Here is a 24338-nt window from a genome sequence, read left to right as displayed (position 1 = left end):
AGGGGATGGATTCGTCCACTGCGTGCATGGTGGCTTTGGCAATGTCCTCCTTGATACGGTGGAAGGCTAAGCGGGCCTCTGCCGTCAAGGGAAAAGAGGTGGACTTGATCAGCGGACGGGCCTTGTCCGCATAGTAGGGGACCCACTGGGCGTAATAGGAGAAAAACCCTAGGCACCTCTTCAGGGCCTTGGGGCAGTGGGAGTTCCATAAGGGGACGCATCCGGTCGGGGTCGGGGCCGATGACTCCGTGTTCCACAACACAGCCAAGGATGGTGAGGCGGTTTGTGCGGAATATGCACTTCTCCTTGTTATATGTCAGGTTCAGGAGTTGGGCGGTGCGGAGGAATTTTTCGAGGTTTGCGTCATGGTCCTGCAAGTCACGGCCGCAGATGGTCACATTGTCCAGATATGGGAAAGTTGCCTGCAACGCATTTTGATCTACCATCCGGTTCATCTCCCTTTGGAAGACGGAGACCCCGTTGGTGACGCCAAAGGGAACCCTAAGGAAGTGATAGAGGCGGCCGTTTGCCTCAAAGGCGGTATACTGGCGGTCCTCAGGGCGGATAGGGAGCTGGTGGTACGCTGATTTCAGGTCAATGGTCGAGAAGACGCGGTACTGCGCGATCTGGTTGACCATATCAGCTATGCGGGGGAGTGGGTAGGCGTCCAGCAGGGTGTAGCGATTTATTGTCTGGCTGTAGTCGATGACCAGGCGCTGCTTCTCGCCGGTCTTAACGACCACAACCTGGGCTCGCCAGGGGCTGGTGCTGCCCTCAATAATCCCTTCCTTCAGGAGCCGCTCCACTTCGGTTTTAATGAAAACCCTGTCCCCGGCACTGTATCGCCTGCTCTTTGTGGCGATGGGCTTACAGTCGGGGGTGAGGTTAGCAAACAGTGGGGGGGGGGGGGTGACTCTGAGTGTGGAGAGGTTGCACCTGGTGCGCGGCGGGCAATTTGGAAGCTGCTGGCTGCGGACTGTGAGTGGGGGTAGGGGTTCACCGTACGCCATCGTAACACTTTTAAGGTGGCACTGAAAATCTAACCCCAGCAGGACGGCAGCGCAGAGGTCGGGCAGGACCAGAAGTTTAAAATGATCGTACACAGTCCCGTCTACTACGAGTGTCACCATGCAGTAGCCGCCGATGTCCGCCGACTGGGACTCGGAGGCCATAGAAATCCGCTGGTGCGCAGGCAGGACTGGGAGAGAGCAACGCCGCACCGTGTCGGGGTGGATGAAGCTCTCCGTGCTCCCAGAGTCAAAAAGGCAGATTGTATCGTGACCATTTACCTTAATGTCCATTGTGGAACTGGCCAGCTGGTGCGGTCTCGCTTGGTCCAGTGTAACGGATGCCAGCGTAGGGGTCGGTGTGTCGCTGCGGGTATCAGATGAGGCGGTGTTGGGGGCCTGCTGCCTTCCGGCTGTCGTCCAAGATGGTGGCGTCCATGATCCCCATGTGGCTGGAGGCGTCCAAAATGGCTGCTGTACCGGTGGTTCGCACATGGCCGGGGAGGCCCAAGATGGCGGCCCGCATGGCCCACACGCGGCGCTGCTGGGGTTCGGGGTGGCTTTGGCCCTGCAGACGCTAGCGTAGTGTCCCTTCTTCCCGCAGCCCGAGCAGATCGCGTTTTTCGCCGGGCAGCGTGCTCTGGGGTGTTTTTCCTGGCCACAGAAGTAGCATTTCTGGCCTTGGGGCACTGCTGTCTGGCCTTGGGACACTGCTGCGGTAGTTGGGCCGTTGCTGGGGTGTGGCTGGGGTGGCACGGCGCTATGAGGCGGTCCTACCGTGTCCCAGGCTGTCATTCCCTGCGGCGTCCACGGTGCAGAGGAGTAGGCATCCATGCCCCGGTAGGCTGCATCCAATGATAGTGCGAGTTCAGAGGCCTTGTTGAGGTCGAGGTCACTCTGCTCCAACAGTCGCTGTCGGGTGTAATTGGATCTGTGGCCCGCTACAAAAGCGTCCCGGATAAGTTCCTCTGTGTACACGGCGGCCTTTACATCCTTACAACCACAGGCCCGGCCAAGCACAGACAGTGCCTGAAGGTATTCCACGGTCGATTCCCCAGGTTGTTGTTTACGACTCCCCAGAAGGTGCCTGGCGTACACTTCGTTCACTGGGCGCGTGTACTGGTCCTTGAGGAGCTTGATAGCGTCCGCGTACGAGGTCGCGTCTTGGATGACCGAGTACACTCGGTGGTTCACTTTGGAGGTCAGGACATCCAGTTTGTCCTCGTCCGATTTGATTGCTGCGGAGGCGGTCAGGAATTTTTCGAAACACTTAAGCCAGTGAGTAAACTTGGTGGATGAGTCCGCCTCCCGATGATCTAAGTCCAGGCATGCTGGTGTGAGGATCTTCTCCATTATAAAAATTTTGTTAATAAAATTGATGCGCTATCAATTACTCATAAAAGACTGAGAGTTAAGAGAGTAACTAAAGGCTTTTATTAACAAAAGAATGAAGGTCTGCCTCGAGTGGTCGACCGGTCCAGAAATACAAAGGGCTGGGGAGCAGTCACCTTTATACTAGGACTTGTGGGAGGAGTCAGCCGAGGCATGTCCAGGCATGTACACAGTGGAATACAAACAGTGGTTTACCACACAGTGCTGGGTGGACACAAGTATTTCTTGTTATAATAGCTAATTACTTTCACAAAGCCTCTAATATCAACCTGATCGCAGCGCCAATGAAGTTCAGAATGGACAAACCTGTAAACAAATGGCAGCAAGATGGGAGGGGCATGGACGAGGAAGCCACGAGTCCGCTCAACGCCCCGAACACGCCCCACGTCCCAAACACGCACACCCCGAACACGCACTCACGCCCCAAACACGCACGCCCCAAGCACGCACGCCTCAAACACGCACTCACGCCCCGAACACGCACGCCCCATGCCTCAAACACGCACTCGCGCCCTGAACACTCACGCCCCAAACACGCACGCCCCACGCCTCAAACACGCACTCACGCCCCACGCCCCAAGCGCGCACGCCCCAAACACACCTAGTCTATGCAACCTGTCCTTGTAATTTAACTCTTTAAGCCCCGGTATCAATCTGGTGAATCTGTGCTGTACCCACTTCAAGACCAGTCTATCCCTCCTTCCCAAAACTGAACTGAGTACTGCAGATGGGGTCTGAGCAAAGCTCTGTATAACTGAAGCATCACTCCCTCCCCATTGTATTCCAGCCCTCTTGAGATCAAGCCTTTACTTGTCCGGTACTTGATACCTCTCTCTCTCTTCAGGCTGCTTAACTGCAGCAAAAGGACCAGTGGCTCACAGAGGCCACGCTCTTCAACAAATAAATGTTAATCGTTGGTGGGTTTCTGCCTCTCCTCGAGCCGCAGGCAGCCCGTCCAATCTTGCTGCCCGACAGTGGTGAGCTCCCTCTGTGGCCACATCCACCGGGTCTGGCAATAAGGGCGACGTGTGTCATGGTTTCTGGGGCAGTTGTGGGGGGGAGGGGGGGGGGAGGTAAAGGGAGAGGCAATAAGAGCAAGAGATAGAAGAACTGCTTCAGTCCACAGCAATCAGAGGAATTCGGAATAATGGAGATACAGAGTGAAGGAGGTGGAACAGAAAGAGAGATGCAGACATAAGGAGGAGCGATCGGGAGAAAAAGAGCTAATCCAGCAAGAGGGGCCAAGTGTCAGCTGTGACTCAGTGGGCAGCATTCTCGCCTCTGAGTCTGAAGGTCGTGGGTTCAAGCCCCACTCCAGAGACTTGAGCACAAATTCTAAGCTGACCCTCCAGTGCAGTGCTGAGGGAGTGCTGCACTGTCAGAGGGGCCGTCTTTCGGAAGAGAGATTAAACCGAGGTCCCATCTGCTCTCTCAGGTGGATGTAAAATTTCCCGTGGCACTATTCGAAGAAGAGCAGGGGAGTTCTCCCCGGTATCTTGGCCAATATTTATACCTCAGCCAACATCATTAATACAAGTCATGTATTTCCTGGTTGTTTGTGGGATAATGCTTTACCCAAATTGGCTGCCAAAGTACTTTAGGAGGTCCTGAGGATGTGAGAGGTGTTACATATGTTTTTAGGATAAATATTGGCCAGGACACCGGGTAGAACTCCCCTGCTCTTCTTTGAATGGTGCCATGGGATCTTTTACATCCACCGGAGAGAGCAGACGGGGCCTCGGTTTAACGTCTCATCCGAAAGACAGCACCTCCGACAGTGCAGCACTCCCTCAGCACTGCACTGGAGTGTCAGCTTAGAATTTGTGCTCAAGTCTCTGGAGTGGGACTTGAACCCACGACCTTGACTCAGGCGAGGGTGCTGCCCACTGAGCCATGGCTGTCAACACTATAAATAAAGTAAGCTGCAATACACCGCGACAGTGAGACGTAACAGCAGCGTCATGATGGGGACATGTGCGATTAAATTCACTTGCAGTTTATAAATCCGTTCCTCTCTCTCTCTCTGCTTTCCCAGCGGCACTTCATGCAGTGTACACCAGACCACTCGCTCTACGAAGGTGTTGAGTGTGACGTCTTTGAGTCTCGCATCCCTACGACCATGGCCCTGTCTGTCCTGGTCACCATCGAGATGTGCAATGCACTAAACAGGTGAGTGTGACCTGGAGCCACCCTGAAGACTGCAGCCCAGCTCCAGCTTCAGCACGAGCTTCTTTTCTCGAGGGGGGGTTCCCCAGCCCTGGCAAGCACCGAGCTTGTGCCCACAGGCGCCACCCAGTGTGGCGAACTCAGACTGCAAAAGTCTCTGCCAACTCCCACTGACGCACCACTTCCTGTGTAAAATTCTTGGTTACCTCAGCTTGCGGTGGAGAGGGAAACACGGAAACACAGAAACAAGGACAGACCTGGTCTGGAAACGCCCTCTGTTGTAAAATATTATACTTTAATTCACCATCCTTCATTCTTACTGTATCTCTCCCGACCGCACTCCGAGTGTGTAATTTATGTACTCTGAAGGTTTTGATTTACTTTCCAAATGAATAGTTTTTACAGAATCCTCCTTTAAAGCCACAGAATCGATTATTTGCAGACATTTCTTTCCACCTATTTTGACATCTTATAAATATTTTGCATCAGGTAATGGTAGCCGCCAATCACTGTGTGGCGGATTTGTAAATACGGTGAAAGGTGTCCATTCATGGACTCCGATTACATCACCCACATCTGCGGTGTGTGCAGAGGGCTGCTCGCTGTCCTTGGGGTACAGTGCAGTGTATGTCTGCAGCAGGCTGGGTAACGGGCCTCGCCTCGCACAGTGGGCTCAGTGTTTGACAGTGAGCGATGCCTTTCTCGTGGATACGGCAGCCGAGCCGCTAGCTTGTGCCGTTCCTCGCCCCCTTTTAAATCATCCTCATCTCCTGCCCCGAATGGGTTTCTGGAACTTGACCGGGCCATTTGGGATCTGGAGATTAAAGGGCTGGATTTTTACAAATGAGCGGGACGTCGTGCAGGGCGAGCTGACTTGCTTCTGCCGCGCACTGCTCTGTGACAGGACCCCCCCCCCCCCAATTCATTCAAATCCAATGTACAGCGGGGCAGTCGGCTACTGAATGAGAAAAGACAGGATAACGTTCCTGCATCAGGCTCTGCATGTACGCTGACATCACCCAGCTCTGCCTCGCCATCCCCTCTCTCGACCCTTCCTCTGTCTCTAAATTGTCAGACTGCTTGTCCCACAAGCAGAAAATTCCTCCAACAAAATATTGGGAATACCGAAGCCATTGTTTTGGGTCCCCGCCACGGACTCCGTTCTCTACCCACCGACTCCATCCCTCTCCCTGCTAACAGTCTGAGGTCGAACCACTCTGTTCGCAGCCTTGGAGTCATATTTGACCCCGAGATGAGCTTCCGACCACATATCCGCGCCATCACTAAGACCGCCTGCTTCCACCTCCATAACAGCACCCGACTCCGTCCCTGCCTCAGATCATCTGTTGTTGAAACCCTCATCTAGGCCTTTGTTACCTCTAGACTTGACTATTCCCGTGCACTCCTGGCCAGCCTCCCACATTCCATAAACTTGAGCTCATCCTAAACTCTGCAGCCCGCATCCTAACTCGCACCAGGTCCCGTTCACCCATCACCCCCTGTGCTCACTGCCCCGTGTCCTAACTCGCACCAAGTCCCATTCACCCATCACCCCCTGTGCTCACTGCCCCGCATCCTAACTCGCACCCAGTCCCGTTCACCCATCACCCCCTGTGCTCACTGCCCCGTGTCCTAACTCGCACCCAGTCCCGTTCACCCATCACCCCCTGTGCTCACTGCCCCGTGTCCTAACTCACACCCAGTCCCGTTCACCCATCACCCCCTGTGCTCGCTGCCCCGTGTTCTAACTCACACCCAGTCCCGTTCACCCATCACCCCCTGTGCTCACTGCCCCGTGTCCTAACTCACACCCAGTCCCGTTCACCCATCACCCCCTGTGCTCGCTGCCCCGTGTTCTAACTCACACCCAGTCCCGTTCACCCATCACCCCCTGTGCTCACTGCCCCGTGTCCTAACTCACACCCAGTCCCGTTCACCCATCACCCCCCGTGCTCACTGCCCCGTGTCCTAACTCGCACCAAGTCCCATTCACCCATCACCCCCTGTGCTCACTGCCCCGCATCCTAACTCGCACCCAGTCCCGTTCACCCATCACCCCCTGTGCTCACTGCCCCGTGTCCTAACTCGCACCCAGTCCCGTTCACCCATCACCCCCTGTGCTCACTGCCCCGTGTCCTAACTCACACCCAGTCCCGTTCACCCATCACCCCCTGTGCTCACTGCCCCGTGTCCTAACTCACACCCAGTCCCGTTCACCCATCACCCCCCGTGCTCACTGCCCCGTGTCCTAACTCGCACCAAGTCCCATTCACCCATCACCCCCTGTGCTCACTGCCCCGCATCCTAACTCGCACCAAGTCCCGTTCACCCATCACCCCCTGTGCTCACTGCCCCGTGTCCTAACTCGCACCCAGTCCCGTTCACCCATCACCCCCTGTGCTCACTGCCCCGTGTCCTAACTCGCACCAAGTCCCATTCACCCATCACCCCCTGTGCTCACTGCCCCGCGTCCTAACTCGCACCCAGTCCCGTTCACCCATCACCCCCTGTGCTCACTGCCCCGTGTCCTAACTCGCACCCAGTCCCGTTCACCCATCACCCCCTGTGCTCACTGCCCCGTGTCCTAACTCACACCCAGTCCCGTTCACCCATCACCCCCTGTGCTCGCTGCCCCATGTTCTAACTCACACCCAGTCCTGTTCACCCATCACCCCCTGTGCTCACTGCCCCGTGTCCTAACTCACACCCAGTCCCGTTCACCCATCACCCCCTGTGCTCACTGCCCCGTGTCCTAACTCACACCCAGTCCCGTTCACCCATCACCCCCCGTGCTCACTGCCCCGTGTCCTAACTCGCACCAAGTCCCATTCACCCATCACCCCCTGTGCTCACTGCCCCGTGTCCTAACTCACACCCAGTCCCGTTCACCCATCACCCCCTGTGCTCACTGCCCTGCATCCTAACTCGCACCCAGTCCCGTTCACCCATCACCCCCTGTGCTCACTGCCCCGTGTCCTAACTCGCACCCAGTCCCGTTCACCCATCACCCCCTGTGCTCACTGCCCCGCATCCTAACTCGCACCCAGTCCCGTTCACCCATCACCCCCTGTGCTCACTGCCCCGTGTCCTAACTCACACCCAGTCCCGTTCACCCATCACCCCCTGTGCTCACTGCCCCGTGTCCTAACTCGCACCCAGTCCCGTTCACCCATCACCCCCTGTGCTCACTGCCCCGTGTCCTAACTCACACCCAGTCCCGTTCACCCATCACCCCCCGTGCTCACTGCCCCGTGTCCTAACTCGCCCCAAGTCCCGTTCACCCATCACCCCCTGTGCTCACTGCCCCGTGTCCTAACTCACACCCAGTCCCGTTCACCCATCACCCATCACCCCCTGTGCTCACTGCCCCATGTCCTAACTCACACCCAGTCCCGTTCACCCATCACCCCTGTGCTCACTGCCCCGTGTCCTAACTCACACCCAGTCCCGTTCACCCATCACCCCCTGTGCTCACTGCCCCGTGTCCTAACTCACACCCAGTCCCGTTCACCCATCACCCCCTGTGCTCACTGCCCCGTGTCCTAACTCACACCCAGTCCCGTTCACCCATCACCCCTGTGCTCACTGCCCCGTGTCCTAACTCACACCCAGTCCCGTTCACCCATCACCCCCTGTGCTCACTGCCCCGTGTCCTAACTCACACCCAGTCCCGTTCACCCATCACCCCCTGTGCTCACTGCCCCGTGTCCTAACTCACACCCAGTCCCATTCACCCATCACCCCCTGTGCTCACTGCCCCGTGTCCTAACTCGCACCAAGTCCCGTTCACCCATCACCCCTGTGCTCGCTGACCTACATTGGCTCCTGGTCAGACAACGCCTCAATTTTAAAATTCTCATCCTTGTTCTTAAATCCCTCCATGGCCTTGCTCCTCCCTATCCCTCTAATCTCCTCCAGCCCCACAACCCTCAGAAATATCTGCGCTCCTCTAATTCTGGCCTCTTGAGCATCCCCGATTTTAATCACTCACCCTTTGGCGGCCGTGCCTTCAGCTGCCTGGGCCCTAAGCTCTGGGATTCCCTCCCTAAAGCTCTCCATCTCTCTACCTCTCTTTCCTCCTTTAAGACGGTCCTTAAAACCTACCTCTTTGACCAAGCTTTTGGTCACCTGCCCTAATATTTCCTTAAGTGGCTCAGCGTCCAATTTTGTTTGATAATCGCTCCTGTGAAGCACCTTGGGATGGTTTACTACATTAAAGGCGCTGTATAACTAAGTTGTTTTTGCTGTGCTCCTTCATCAGTTTGTGATCTGCATTCTGCAAGCACCTCTCAATCCACCGGGTCATCTCAGACCTTGCTGATTGCGGCCGACAAGCAGTGCCGGAGTAAGAACTCCTGGGGCCCCTCCGCAACCTCCTGATCCATTAAACCATAAACGTGTAGTAAGATGCATGAGGAAATCGGTCCATATAAGGCTCTCACACTGCATTAATAAGAAAGCAAATTGTTTAACAATGAAACTCGTCCAGCTGTATGCAGTTTTTCTGCATTATAGTGATTTTCATCGGGGTGCGGGGGGGCTCTATATTTGGCTGGGGCCCCTGGGCACAGGCCCATTCGGGCCATGTGTTAATCCAGCCGAGGGCACAGGCCCCGTACGCACACGTGTTAATCTGGCCCCTTGGTTATAGCCTATGGTTACCAACTCTAGGTGGACATATTCCTGGCGTTATCACCACACTTCCTCCATTGGTGGCCTGACATGCCTATCATCGGGATGCCCCGCCTCCCCACGACCAATTGGATTGTGAACAGACTCTTCATTACCCAATCGGAGGATTCTTGACTGTCAGTCATTCAGCCCTTTGTTCCTGGTATAACTAATAAACAATCGTGTTCAACAATTTTTTTTTAAACCTAATATTTTTAAAACATTTTTCTCCCTGCGTTCGCTGGCAGCAGTGCCCAGGAGATTAATCTTTAATTCCAGGAGAGTCCAGGACACTCCTTGAAGGTTGGCGACCTTATTCAGACCCCCTGATAGGCCAGTGTGTTAATCCAGCCCGGCCAACAAGCTGCAAACTTGAAATAAATAGAACGAAGCTGAAACTGCAGCCATTCCCCTCACTCGAGTGAGTTGAACTTTCTCCTGTAATCATCGGTTGGGATTGTCAAACTGTATCCTCACCTAACCGGGCCGGTATCCTAGCAAATGTGCACTGCGTTAGTAGATTGGACGTCACACGCTCACACAAACGTTTCCCATTGTTTCTGTAACAACAACTTGTATTATAATAGCCCTTAACGCAAAGAAACTATCCCAAAGGAGCTGTGTAGCAAATAAAGATGTGGTCAAACCTTGTGGTCCATGGGTTGAATACGGTGCCGTAGCCTTTACGGGTAAATTATCAAGGCCGTACTGAACTTACCCTGTGGTGTCGTTCTGTCCGTAGCTAGTTTCAGAATTAAACCTGGTCATTTTGTTTCTTTTGCCCTTTAAACTTTTCCAGCATTTGACCTTTTTTTTTTGTTTGTTTCTGCAGCCTGTCTGAAAACCAGTCCCTGTTGAGGATGCCCCCATGGGTGAATGTCTGGCTGCTGGGGACCATCTGCCTGTCCATGTCACTGCATTTCCTGATTCTCTATGTGGAGCCATTGCCTGTGAGTATGGATGTGGAATCGGATGTGAGGTGCTAACAAAGGGGGCGGAGAGGGTCCGAATACTCCATTCGACTGTGCTGTGTTCCTCTATTTCTGCTATCTTGTAAACAGTATCCATATTTTAACATGAAGCCCCATCTAGTGCTAGAAGTGTGTCAATGCGGGCGTGACTGTCACAGAATGGTGATGCCCAAATAAGGAGTGCACGCCATCACTAGCAAATTTACTACATTGTTGCTCTCCCATGGGGCTGCACACGGGGAACCAAGTGCCAGCGTGGACTTTGGATGAACCGGGGCTAGAGGTCAGGGATTCTTGGTCCAGGGTACACAAACATAATTCAGTTCCATTTTACAGTCATGCATTGCATCTTTATTTTTATACTCCATTATAAATTCCCATGTCCACAGTTATAATGGAAATTTCCTATGTAAACTTGTCACACTGTATTTACACCCTACTGCCAGTGAGGGCGCTGTATCATCTCCACTAGGGAGAGGGTGGAATTGCAGCGTGACAACTTGACATAGACAGTTCCCATTATAAATGTGGACTTGGGAATTTACAATGGACAGTTGATGGGAAGATTATGCAGACCTAAGACCTTTAATGTATTACGGCTCAATGTCATCCAGTAGAAATCGCTGAACAGCCACAAGCGTTGCTACGGCGACATCGTTTTAGCCACATGCACTAACTTTCGTAGAAAGCACCTTACACACATTACAGGTGAATGTACTTCACACATGTATATTTACTTAAACATCCCCACTGTTCAGTAACCAAGGAAGTAAAGCACACTTGCACACTCTGCCTTTCATCTTACATTTTACCAACAAAAGCACAAAACGGTTAAAGTTCACACGTATGCGCTATGTGAATACGAGTATTGAGATCACATGACCAACGATGGTGTCTATTACTCTTTTTTTTACTTATCCGAAATGCAATTCACCAGATCTGGATTCCCAATTAGCCACATGTGGCTGTTTTATTTTATTTATTCATTCTGGGGATGTGGGCGATGCTGGCAAGGCCAACATTTATTGCCAGTCCCGAGCCGCTCTTAACTGAGTGGCTTGCTCGGCAACTTCATAGAGCCTTCAAGAGTCAGCCCCTTTGGTTTGGGACAGTTAAGAGTCAACCCACGTGGCTTGGAGGCTGACGTATCGGACAACATGGCCGCAGATAAATAACAAAGCTTTAAGCATTGTTTGCGGTATGGTGATGGTGCTTCTGTGGTAAGTGTGTAACTTGTTCCTCTTTCTGGCTCCACAGCTGATTTTCCAGGTGACGGCACTGAATTGGCCTCAGTGGGTCGTGGTCCTGAAGATTTCCCTGCCTGTTATCTTGCTGGACGAATCGCTCAAATACGTGTCCCGTAACTACGTAGAGGGTAAAGACCCTGTTGCAGTTTGTCAGAGCAATAGTGGGCTTCCAGCATGCTTTGGGGACATTTCCTGGCTCTTCGTCCTAGTCTCCGCCCCTCTCATTTGCTGGCTCTACTGTCTGCTTTAACTTCCACCGACTGCTGCAGCACTGACCAGAAGGAACTGGTTTCTTGATGCCAGCTTGCTTTTTTTTTCGTGGGACTTGGTTATACTCTCTTGTCTGTCCTAAAAGGATGCCTCGGGTCCTATTGAATGCGCTTATGTTTGTGAGACTGTGTGTGGCCAGGAGGAGAGGGCATTCATGGCGAATTCCAGGCCCGGGATTAGCTGCGGGCCTTTAGTCAAATGCTATTCCACAGTTGTGTTTAGTGCTGGTGGGTTGAGTGTGTTCATTCATTCATGGGGATACTGAATAGCTCAGGGCAATCCTCTCTCCTTCCCACATCGGCCTCGGAGTGTCCAGTAATTAGCCAATTGGAGAGAACGACCCTCTCGATGCTTCTAGAAGCAAAACAAAATGCCCGAAGTCCCAAGAGGCTTGGAATAAGATGATTAGCTATCTGACCCATCGCTGGCTTCTGGAGTTCAAACATCCAACCCAGTAACCCCTGACTAGGCCTTCGAGCATGGCTCCTGAAGGAAGGGAGCGCGTCTGAATGATTCTTTACTGATATCATGTTGCTCCAAATCAATTGGTTCAAATTAAAGGATTTATCTTTTGTTGAATGGCATCACAAAGCTGGGAGGGAAAAATTCATTCCAAACGAAACACCAGTGGAACCAGCAATAAAAATTCAACTTACTTCAAATAATCATGGTGCCCCTCTATTGTCTGGGTTAACAGATCCTTGGGGAACAATGTTAAACTGTCATGGCCGAAGGATGTTAATCGGTAAAATGTCGCTGTGAACAGCTTAATCACAGCCAGAGCCCTAATCTTTTGGGATAAGTAAGTTCTCTTTATGCTCGAGTCACTGATTGGACAATGCCGTGCATGTTGCAAGAAGCCTCAGAGTTGTGGCCTCTTCAGTCCAGTGTGGAGATAGAGCTCTCGCAGCCGGGGTACGGTATTGTATCGGAGTGGAGCTCACTCGCCTTCCTAATGGGGTGAAAGCACCACAATGTGACACAGTATACAACGGCCCTGCTAATCCTTGGCCACAAACTGAGACACTGGTAAACAGGCCTTCTGTAGACAGATCGCAAATTCTGCAGCACCCGTGCGATGTTAGAATGGGTGGGGGATGGCGGGAACCCTATTCGTATCATTGCTTCACCTGTCCTGGAATGAATACCAGCTCCTCCGTCACCAACACAGCCCGTCCTGCTCTCATCTGCCATAGCGCGTGTACAGTCTACCCAGCACCAGAGGTGGCAGAGACAGAGGCGCGAGTGAATTGCCAGGACAGGCCTGGTGTGAGGTACAGAGTGGATCTGCCCGGACAGGACTGCTCTGTAAGATCGAAGAGTCCCTGTGAGGGATTGGTGTGCGATGCTGATGTTTTGTTATTTGCCGCTACTTTACTTTCAGGGTTATTTTTGCACGGTAACTGTCAGGTTGCTGTCGGGTGCAACACAGTGTGGGTCACCGGGGTGGTGACTCGGGATCACGTGCAGGGTTAGCAGCTCCTGAGCTAGCTGAGCCTGGAGGAAGCTGAGCTGAGCGAGCGAGCGTGAGGAACTGACACACTGCAGGGAACTGTTCTGTGCATTGGCCCCAAGCCCCTTGAGTTCACTCAGAATGTCATTAAAAGCGCAGCTTCCAGTCAGTGAATTTGCGTGCAGCTGATACAATGATACAGGTTCCTCTTTATAAAAAAAAAAAAATTCCCTTCAAGAAAAATCTGCTGCAAACACCTTGTCAACTCTCGTTACGCTCTATTTAGTTTTGAATTCTCTCCCCTTGGATTTCAGCCCTTGCCTCTTCGGAGGAGCATTGCGTTCGACCACAAGCCTCTTTTCAGCTGTCATCCACGGTCGTGCATTTTCCAGCGGCCATGGAACATGAATGTGACTGGTAGTGGGACCCCTGCCTGATTATTCCCCCCACCCATTTGAAGCCAGTTATAGCCCCTCCCCACTACCCACACTGCCAGCAGATGACAGCCGTCCTGGCACAGGCCAGAGAATCCTCCACAATTTTACCTCACTCGGTGAATGGAGGCAAAGCTCTGGTTTGTTGTCTGTTGCAGGTCCAGATCATTTAGCGTGCCCCTCAGTGGACAACAGCTTTACCGTGACTTAAAGTAATCTGTTACAGACACCACACTGACCCGTTAAAGGGATCGTGTACCAACCCATGGAAATGTACCGAGTGAGGTCATCAAATTACTAGAGAGCAATCAATACCTCTTAAAATCACATCCTTACCAGTATCACCCTAGGCTCACTGTGCCTGTCCCGAGAGAGCTCAGTATTGGGGGGAGGCGGTCACTGTGCCTGCCCCGAGAGAGCTCAGTATTGGAGGGGGGGGGGCGGTCACTGTTCCTGCCCCGAGAGAGCTCAGTATTTGGGGGGGGGGGGGGGCCGGTCACTGTGCCTGTCCCAAGAGAGCTCAGTATTGGGGGGGGAGGCAGTCATTGTGCCTGCCCCGAGAGAGCTCAGTATTGGGGGGGGGGCGGTCACTGTTCCTGCCACGAGAGAGCTCAGTATTGGGGGGGAGGTGGTCACTGTGCCTGTCCCGAGAGAGCTCAGTATTGGGGGGGGGGGGGGCACAGTCACTGTTCCTGTCCCGAGAGAGCTCCGTATTGGGGGGGGGGAGGCGGTCACTGTGCCTGTCCCGAGAGAGCTCCGTATTGGGGGGGGGAGGCGGTCACTGTGCCTGTCCCGAGAGAGCTCAGTATTGGGGGGGGGGGAGGCGGTCACTGTGCCTGTCCCGAGAGAGCTCAGTATTGGTGGGGGGGGAGGCGGTCACTGTGCCTGTCCCGAGAGAGCTCAGTATTGGTGGGGGGGGAGGCGGTCACTGTGCCTGTCCCGAGAGAGCTCCGTATTGGGGGGGGGAGGCGGTCACTGTGCCTGTCCCGAGAGAGCTCAGTATTGGGGGGGGGGGGGGGGGGGGCGGTCACTGTGCCTGTCCCGAGAGAGCTCAGTATTGGGGGGGGGGGTGGCACAGTCACTGTTCCTGCCCCGAGAGAGCTCCGTATTGGTGGGGGGGGGGGGAGGCGGTCACTGTTCCTGCCCCGAGAGAGCTCAGTATTGGGGGGGGTGGCACAGTCACTGTTCCTGCCCCGAGAGAGCTCCGTATTGGGGGGGGGAGGCGGTCACTGTTCCTGCCCCGAGAGAGCTCAGTATTGGGGGGGGTGGCACAGTCACTGTTCCTGCCCCGAGAGAGCTCCGTATTGGGGGGGGGAGGCGGTCACTGTTCCTGCCCCGAGAGAGCTCAGTATTGGGGGGGGGGGGGGCACAGTCACTGTTCCTGCCCCGAGAGAGCTCCGTATTGGGGGGGGGAGGCGGTCACTGTTCCTGCCCCGAGAGAGCTCCGTATTGGGGGGGGGAGGCGGTCACTGTGCCTGTCCCGAGAGAGCTCAGTATTGGTGGGGGGGGAGGCGGTCACTGTTCCTGCCCCGAGAGAGCTCCGTATTGGGGGGGGGAGGCGGTCACTGTTCCTGCCCCGAGAGAGCTCCGTATTGGGGGGGGAGGCGGTCACTGTTCCTGCCCCGAGAGAGCTCCGTATTGGGGGGGGAGGCAGTCATTGTGCCTGCCCCGAGAGAGCTCAGTATTGGGGGGGGGGAGCGGTCACTATGCCTGTCCCGAGAGAGCTCAGTGCGGTGCCAACAACACAGGCCATGGAGATCTGAATGTCAGAATAAACATATTTTATTAACTTTAAAACCAGTGTTACAATTGGACCTGTCTAATGTGGGAATCAGCAGGAGAAATTGAGGGTTGCTGAGTGTTGAATGTCTTGTGATGAATGAATGAATTCTGAAAGTCAGGCTGAGGATGTCTGATTATTGCTTAACCCCCTCCTATCTACACACGAGGTGAGAGGGTGAGTGTGTTAGAGTGAAACCAGTGTTATTTTTATGTGGAAGTTGCGGTTAGTTTTGAATCTCCTTTGGTGCCAGTGGCCTGTTATTGGCGTGATAACGTCAATACTGGAGAAGTACTCATTTTAATTTTCTTTTTTTTTATTCGTTCATGGGATGTGGGCGTCGCTGGCAAGGCCGGCATTTATTGCCCATTCCTAGTTGCCCTTGAGAAGGTGATTACTGATTACTTATCCTGAAGGAAATCCATGGTGAATTCTGGACCTGTATTAACTAATGGGACAGCTGTTGTTTAATCTTATTAAAAAATTGTAAAATAAGAAGTGGAGAAAAAAAATCCAGTTGATGGATTGAAAAACTTGGAGCTGTAGGAATTGTGAGCGACGTTTTAAAGAGTCAAATTCATGTATGTACAGGCTCCCTGGGTTTGCAAGAGGAGGTCATTTTTATGTTTCTGTCCTCAAGTCCGGCCTGCCCTACAGTGTGCCATTCTCGGTCGTTGTATGGCCTGCCCTACAGTGTGCCATTCTCGGTCGTTGTATGGCCTGCCCTACAGTGTGCCATTCTCGGTCGTTGTATGGCCTGCCCTACAGTGTGCCATTCTCGGTCGTTGTATTAACTGCAGGTACTGTACTTCCGGCACTTTGCTTGTTTCCATGGTGTTCCAGACCACAGATGTTTCCAGAAACCCTCACCTGCCTCCCTGCAGCCGATTGGGCGATTATGGCGGCTTGGTTGTCTCGGACGCAAAACCGATGAGGTTAAAAGGGAAAATCCAGAATTTTATCAATTGCCTCCCCGAATGTTTGAAAACACACAATTCTGCCCCCACTTCACACTTTCATACCCAAATAGCAGCTCGTGCACTGCTGTGCCTGTGGATAACACCTGACAGGACACAGCATCTTACCAAGGATGAGACTATTAGCTACCTGCCTGTCTGTGTGAAGGACGCGGTTAAGCACAGCATATTCCCATTCAGCATTGGGGAGTTACTCTCTCATTGGGAGTTTCTATGTGTGAGCGTGGACGATCAAAAAAGGCATTGAGCTTCATGGTGTTGTGGATTACTGTACCAGTGGGCTGTGCAATGCAGTGGAGGGGTGGGATGTGGGTTTCTGCCCAAACGTTCTTGGTGATACCTTGAGTGTTGGGGCAAGGGGGAAGCCAAGAGCTTACTTTATAGGGAAGGAGAGAGGAAATGCAAAGGCTAACGTCCTTTTGGCCAGTTACAAAGGAGCATCAGCAGAGTCCAGGGAATAGTCTGTCCCTTGCGGAGAAGAAATGTACAGATAGCCGAGTGAATTTTATGCATCAAGCTGAAGATTTCCAAAGATCACAGTTACTTTAATGGCAGTTTCTCCTTAACATCCCAGCCAGGTAACACAAAGCAGCACAACACTGTGACTAGAAGCAGAATAAAGCAGGGAGATGTGTCAGGTCCAGCATGTGGGGAAGCTGACTGCACTGTGGAATATGGCTGTGGTTATAAAGATTTTAGGTCATTCTGTGCTGTGTTTATATTGCCCTACATGCTGCAGAAAGGCAGCCCAGCACTGGGCACCCCAGGTAGGAGACCCAAGTTCCTCAGCAGATGGAGTTCCAGCACCTTATGCCCGATCGATAGTGCAGACTCACTAATGCTTGAGGAGGTTCTGAGGCTCGGGATTATGACTTTAAGTTTCTTGTCACCTGCATTCCCCGATTACCGGACCCCACACGCAAGTGGAAGCTCACCCCCTGCCCTGCGAAATGGCGGCCTGCGGCCTTCACTGTGCCTTTCGAAGAATCCTGGAGACCCACGTCCTGAGTTGGCCCTTGGTTTCCGTGGTAACGACATGACAATGTGGCTGCTGAGGTTCGGGCTGCTGTTGGGAGCAGCACTGATTATTGGGGAGCGTGGGGGGGCAGCGGGGTGAGGAAATTAGGTCCTGTGGGAGGAAGGAAGAACCGCCCTGAGGGTAGAGAAGCCGCTCTGCTTCTGTTCAAACACACTCCTGAATAGGTCAACAAAATGGCACGTGCAGGCTTCTTGGAGATATCTGTGGGCTGGACATTCCTATCTTACTCAACTAGGAGAAATGTTCTGAGTTACTTTTGGAGAATGTGCCTTGGTCACAGTGAGGCTGTTCGACTTCTCCTCTGTGAATGTCTAACTTGATTTAAGATGAGGCTGAGCCTGGAAGCACATCATCTGATACAAATACAGTATCTTCTGTTTGTTTTTAAGTCTAATTATATTTGGCCTCTGCTGGGAAATGGAGGTTGTCTTCCCCCCCCTCTGTCTCTGCACCTTACTTTACTCTCTCCCTTCCCCTTGCCTCTTTCCTTCTCTCTAGCCCTTCCCTTTCTCCTCTTCCTTTCTCTCTCTCTCCTTCCCCTTCTTCCCTCTTCCTCCCCTCCCTCCGACTCTCCTCAGTATTGTGTCTGGGATTTGGGCTTTGCTGCTGATTTGCATGTGAAACATTACAAAGTGTTGCCAACGATGTCTTCTCATAGCAGTGCTATTTTTCTAACAAAAATTAAATTAAACAAAAAGTTTTTTTTTAAAAGAAAGATATTTATTGAAGCCTCGATGCTGTAACCTTTGTTATCACTTTGCATGTGTTGCTTACCTAAAATAAAAGTTTTCTCTCCCCCAAATGTACTCAAACTTGGTTTAAAATTCTGTATAATGTGAATTTCTACTTCAGTCATTCCGATGCAAGGCTACAGTATCTCTTTAACCACAGGCCCCTCTCACATTCGGACTCTGGGATGGTAAAATTATGAGAGTGCCTCCAAACTACTGGCTCCAATAAGACTTTGATTTCCTCCAGACTTTCCCTAAACATAGGAACAGGAGGAGCCCCTCGAGCCGGCTCTGCCATTAAATTAGATCATGGCTGACCGGTACCTCAACTCTCTTTACCCGGCTTTACTTCATATCCCTTGACGATCTTACCCACCAAAAATCTACCGATCTCAGTCTTGGAAATTTCAATTGACCCTCCCCCCTCCCCTCCCCAGCATCCACAGCCTTTTAAGGGGAGAGAGTTCCAGATTTCCACCACCCTTTGTGTGAAAAAGTGCTTCCTGGTTTCACTTCGAAATAGCTTGGCTCTGGTTTTGGTGCCAACGGATGTCGGGTATGGTTTTGTGGGCATCTTGCTCAAGCAGCCATCCTTGATGTGTGAGCCCGGACAGTGACTGCAAACTACCAGCTGGTCCTGAGCTTGTCCCATATCGGAATGCACTGACCACTTTCCCCGGACTAAGACCAGCTGACTCCGTACTCTGATTCTGGGCATTCCATTGGCTGTAGTTTTAAGAAAGAAAGAAAGACTTGCATTTATATAGCGCTTTTCACGACCACCGGATGTCTCGAAGCGCTTCACAGCCAATGAAGTACTTTTTTGGAGTGTAGTCACTGTTGTAATGTGGGAAACGCGGCAGCCAATTTGCGCACAGCAAGCTCCCACAAACAGCAATGTGATAATGACCAGATCATCTGTTTTTGTTATGTTGGTTGAGGGATAACTATTGGCCCCAGGACACCTCAATACTCAGGGCACCTTAAAGCTCAATACTGAAACATCCCATTTTAAAATGCTATGGGATTAAAAAAAGACCGACAGATTTTATTACAACCTGCTGTACTCACGGGGTTCCAGATTAGTCATCGCTTTCATTTAACAATGAATTAATGAAAAGAGATACTGTGAGCTTTGTAAATCTGACTGCTTCTGTGTTGCTTCCTTTCTTTCACTCCCGGTACGTGGGTATCTGCAATACTGTCCTTATTTCAGTGTATTGCTGTCAACAGCTGATCAATGATTTCATTAAATCCGGCTCTTTGTGGATCTTGCCTACAATACTGTTGTGATTTTAAATCTCTATTCGTTTGCCACTTGCTGACGTGTATGCTACAAATGATTGGATGCAACTATCCCACTGATACTGCACAGAAGGCGGCCATTCGGCCCATTGAGCTTATTTGAAAGAGCTCTCCAATTAATCCCACTCCCCTGCTCTTTCCCCACAGCCCTGCAAATTTTTCCCCTTCAAGTATTTATCCAATTCCCTTTTGAAAGTTACTGCTGAATCCACTTCCACCGCACTTTCAGGCAGCGCGTTCCAGATCACAACAACTCGCTGCGTTAAAAAGTTTCTCGGTTCCCCTCTGGTTCTTTTGCCAATTTTTCTTGGGACACTTCCTGCTCCAACTTTCCCCCTTACTCACTCTCTGTCTCTCGATGTACTGCCCTGCGGTGGTTGATCTGGGGCGGTGAGTGTTTGGAGGCTAATTAAGCTTCAGGTCCATCTTAGACCTCGTCTTCACCTGGGGGGAGAAATTGGGTTGAGCCGCAAACGGTGCGCCAAGCTCGCCTGGGCGCCAGATTTAGCGCTGCGATCGGAGCAGCAGCGATCGCCAGAAATTTAGCCTGAGTGCCCCAAGAGGGACACGGGGCGAGGCTCGAGGCGCTCCGCTTCCCTCTTAGGGCGCTGAAACTGAATATCGCAGCGCAACGTGCCGCAGCGCCACACGCTACGGCGCGGCGCGCTGCGGTACTGCAGGCCTTCCTCCCATTCTTAAGGGGGAGGGGCCTGCACCAGCGCGATCCCCGATTGCGAGTGCCGGCAAAAGAGCCCGGCACCGAGGAGAAGTGCCGGGCTCTCGGAAAACACCAAGAAATGCCGCAGGGGGAGAACAGGAGGCTGGGGACGGAGGTGCTGGCAGGCGGCCGCCGAAAAAAACGGCCGCCCCGCACCTCCACCTTAATTTGCGCCACTGCCACCACAGGTAGGCCCCGTGAACCGGGCGCAATTAGTGAGCGGCGCTACAGAGGCGGTCGCTGCCAAATATCGCGATCGGGGCGGTAGGGGGGCGCTGAACACACCGATGACGTCATCGGTGACGGCGCAGCGCAACAGGCTAACGCCGCCATTAGCGCCCCGCTAAATATCGCGGGAGGCGTGGCCAGCGGCGCTAAAGCCACTGAGTGCCCTCTTTAGGCGCTAACTGGTGGTGCAGCCCACCGAATTCCCCCCCCCCCCCGATGTCTAAGGTCACGTTCCAGCAGTAACCAGGGTTGTGAAGGCAGGTGGCTTGGTTCTAATCTCAAACCCAGGTGCTCGTTCTGCTGTCTCAGCTGATACCGGGCTAACTCAAGACAACCTTCACCCACTCATTGTTTAGACAATGCTCACTACTGAATTACAGCACTGCGAAAAACTCCGCCCGTTTCTGTGAATCACAGATGTTATTGTTGCACAGCTTCTAAACTTTATCCTCGCATCCAAATTCAGCGGAGGTTGCAACTTTAAATAAGTTACCTTCTTTAAAAATAATTCACTTCAATATGCAGTGTGCATTTATAAAAAAAAAAAATGAACGATAAGCCTGGAAGCATCTTTTTGTCTGTTGATCGAGGTTATCTATTGGTCACTGAAAGTTTCTGGAGAATTTTGGCCTGCTGGTTTACCCAGAGTTTTGCTGTTTTCAGTCTGTGGGCTATGATGTGGGAGGTGTCTGCTGTACAGTGGGCCAGCCAGTGAGAAGGAAGCAGTACTATAGATAATCAGCTGTGAGCTGCGATGAAGCGACTGTTGAAAGATCTGACGTGGCACTGGGCAGGGCAAAGCCAGCTGAGAACTCCCCAAATTGCCCCAGCTTTGGGCATTACTGACAGCGCAGCGATTGGCCAGAAGCTGCAAACCCTTCTGCAAGGACCTTCAGAGAGGAGGCGCACACTTCAAGGAACTAATGGTCACTCTCCCCTTCCCTCTCCCCCTTCCAAAGTGCAGCCAACCAACACACTTACACCTTCAGGAAGGGACTCGCAGGAGCAGCAGGTTAGGTGTCACACGTTTGAAACGCGCTGAGGGGCAGTGCCAGGCCAACTTAAGCTGCCAGCATAATAGACTAAGTAAATCACCTGCATTTGATTTGAAGATCATGCTGAGTAATTATTGGTCACTAACATTGTCAGGAGCCCAGCATAAGACGGCAGCAGATGGTATTTGGAGAGCTCCGTGTTAAAGTGCAGACGGTGATGATTTGGCAATGGTTACTTGGTAGATGAGGTTTTCTCCCTTGAAGAAGTGATGTAGCTGTGGACCTTCTTGGAAGGCAGCTTGCTTTAGGACCAGTTTTTCTTAGTTCATTCTCTTGATGCAGGCGTTGCTGGCAAGGCCGGCATTTATTGCTCCTCCGTAGTTGCCCTGAGAAGGTGGTGCTGGGCCTTCTTGAACTGCTCTAGGCCATGAGGTATTCGTTGTAGTGGCTTGATACCACCAAGTGGTTTGCTAGTCCGCTTCAGAGGGTAATTAAGAGTCTGCCACGTGTGGTGTGGGACTGGAGTCACAGACAGGCCAGACCGGGTAAGGACGGCAGGTTTCCTTCCCTAAAGGACGTTAGTGAACCAGTTGGGTTTTTACGACAATCCGACAGCTTCATGGTCACTATTTTTCTAGATTCAAATAAAAATTAATACAAGTTCTCAAACTACCGTGGTGGGATTAGAACTCACATTCTCTAGAATGTTCGGTCAGGCATTTGGGTTATTAGTCCATTCGCATAACCACTACACTACTGTACCCTTCATGTCTTTACAGCATCCCTGGTATCACTGCTCACGCTGCCTTGGCACTTTCACCCTCTTCCCCTACCCTGCCTTGGCCATCTTGTTTGTTGAGATATGGGCTGAGGCTGAGGCCTCTCTTCAGGGCGAAGTTGTGGGGCGTGCAGCAGATGACAGTTCTGGAAACACTTGGGGGGAGGGTTTGTGGGTTTAAGTAACACCCATCAACGATCAGTCCAAACACGTGAAGTGCTGCTTCAAGATATGAAAGGAAGGTTGATAATTTTGGATGTTGTGTGAGCTTTGTTGCGATTGTGCTGTGCTGTCTGTGGCTGGTGCCACAGGTTTCATGAGCCAGCCTGGGCCTCCCTGCTACCATTCTTGTACTCTTCATTCTCCTTCAAATTAGGATGAGGAAACAGACATTACCACAGATGGTGCTGGCGGCCACATTATGATAGAGATGTCCTTCTCGGGTCATACAGGGCACAACATTCTGCATATGAGTCTGAAGGAAATACATAGAAGTTACAACATGGAAACCGGACATTGGGCCCAACCAGCCTGTGTCAGTGTTTACCCTCCATGTGAGCAATTCGTTCTAATCACATTTACCCGCCCTTTCACCCCCTTTCCCTTCATCCCCCTATCCAATCTAATCTTCAATGTTGTTATAATTTCTGCCTTAACAACTCACCCTGGAAGTGAATTTCACAGCCTCACAACTCTGTGGAGCAGTTTCTCCTGCCTTCTGTTCTAAATCGCTTACAGTTAATCTTGTATCAATGGCCCCTCATCCTTGACCCCTCAACCACTGGACACAACCTGCTCCTGTCTACCCTGTCCATTCTTTTAAACACTTCTTTCATAGCACCCTGTAATCTGTTGTTCTAATGAAAAGACCCAATTTTTCAAGTCTTTCTTTGTATTTGTATTTCCTCATACCAGGCAGAATCCCAGTGTATCTGTGCTGTACCCTCTCTATTGCCTCAATATCCTTCCTATAGTGTGGAGCCCAATACCGCACACAATGCTCTACTGACACTGTGGAGCCAAGCACTGACCCTCGGGACTCTGACCCTCGGGACTCTGACCCTCGGGACACTGACCCTCGGGACACTGACAGGCTCAGCAATTGTGCAGAATCGTGATGTCTTCTCGTGGCAAAAGTGGTGACGTTGTTGGTCCAGTTAAATATTACATGTGCCCCCACCCCCCCCCCCCCACCCCTTCATATACCTGTGGGCAGCAGACCTTACACTGCAGACATTCCCCTACGGTCACCAGGGAGGAGTCAACAGCAGACACATTGAGAGCCTTCGTCACTTTGATCCCTGGTCTCTGCTGCCCACTGTTTCTGATTGTCCGCAGATCTCCTTGACACGCATGACGTGGCTCCCTGCTAAACGTGAGCTCCTGCATGCAGTGCTCCCCCAGTCACAGCCAGGCAGGTGTATCTGGCCTGTAGATGTGATAGGTGGCATTCTGACATCTCCACTAGCTGTGAAGCTGTCCACCAATAGCAGCCTTTTGGTTTTGATGACGAGGAAGCTTGATTGGCTACCAACAGCTCGAGAAAGAAAACTGCCCAAAGTGGCCCAGTGGTAGCACTCTCGCCTCTATGTCAGAAGGTCCTGGCTTCAAGCCCCACTCCCGCACGTACTCCAGGCCAACACCTCAGCGCAGTACTGAGGGAGTGTGCCATTGGCGGAGCTGCCGTCTTTAGGATGAGGTGTTAGGCCAAGTTCCCAAAGGAACCATGAGCATTATTCAAAGAGCAGGCGAGTTCTCCTGGTGTCATGGTCAACATTTATTCCTCAGCAGCGTTATTAAAAGGATTAGCTGGTCATTTATCTCATTGGTGTTTGTGGGACCTTGCTGTGTGCAAATCGGTTGCCACATTTGCTTACAAAACAACTGTAACAAGGTAGCCCATGTAACTATTGGCCAGTTTAGCATCAGCGAGAATTTTGGATACTATAAATATGAAATTACTAAATATCTAGATGAAGAGAAAATAATTAAAGGCAGCCAACATAGATTTCAGAAAGGAAGCTCATGCTTAACAATCCTGATGGAGTCTGAGGTGGTGACAGATATGGGGGGGGGGGGGCGGGGGAAATGCAGTGGATGTGGTGTACATGGACTTTCAGAAAGTCTTTCACAAGTTCCCACACAGGAAACTATTGGAGATTGATGTGCATGGAAT

At 52.0% G+C, this 24338-nt stretch overlaps 1 protein-coding gene across 2 annotated transcripts in view; it reads left to right on the top strand.

The window, feature by feature from the left end:
* atp2a3 (ATPase sarcoplasmic/endoplasmic reticulum Ca2+ transporting 3) overlaps positions 1-24338 on the top strand; it is an 824766-nt gene that overhangs the window by 785608 nt on the left and 14820 nt on the right. The window contains exons 15-17 of one of the 2 annotated variants that reach the window (XM_085964184.1): positions 4435-4568; positions 10069-10186; positions 11465-11582. In XM_085964184.1, the coding sequence (XP_085820310.1) occupies positions 4435-4568; positions 10069-10186; positions 11465-11582 (370 nt within the window). Of the gene's footprint in view, positions 1-4434; positions 4569-10068; positions 10187-11464; positions 12390-24338 lie in introns of those variants that run through there. The other variant, XM_085964185.1, reaches the window with a different exon arrangement.

This window comes from Somniosus microcephalus, chromosome 22 (genome assembly GCF_052327205.1).
Source record: "Somniosus microcephalus isolate GS21.2 chromosome 22, FLI_Smic_1.0, whole genome shotgun sequence".
Classification (NCBI taxonomy): Eukaryota; Metazoa; Chordata; class Chondrichthyes; order Squaliformes; family Somniosidae; genus Somniosus; species Somniosus microcephalus.
This window is presented reverse-complemented; position numbering and strand designations above follow the sequence as displayed.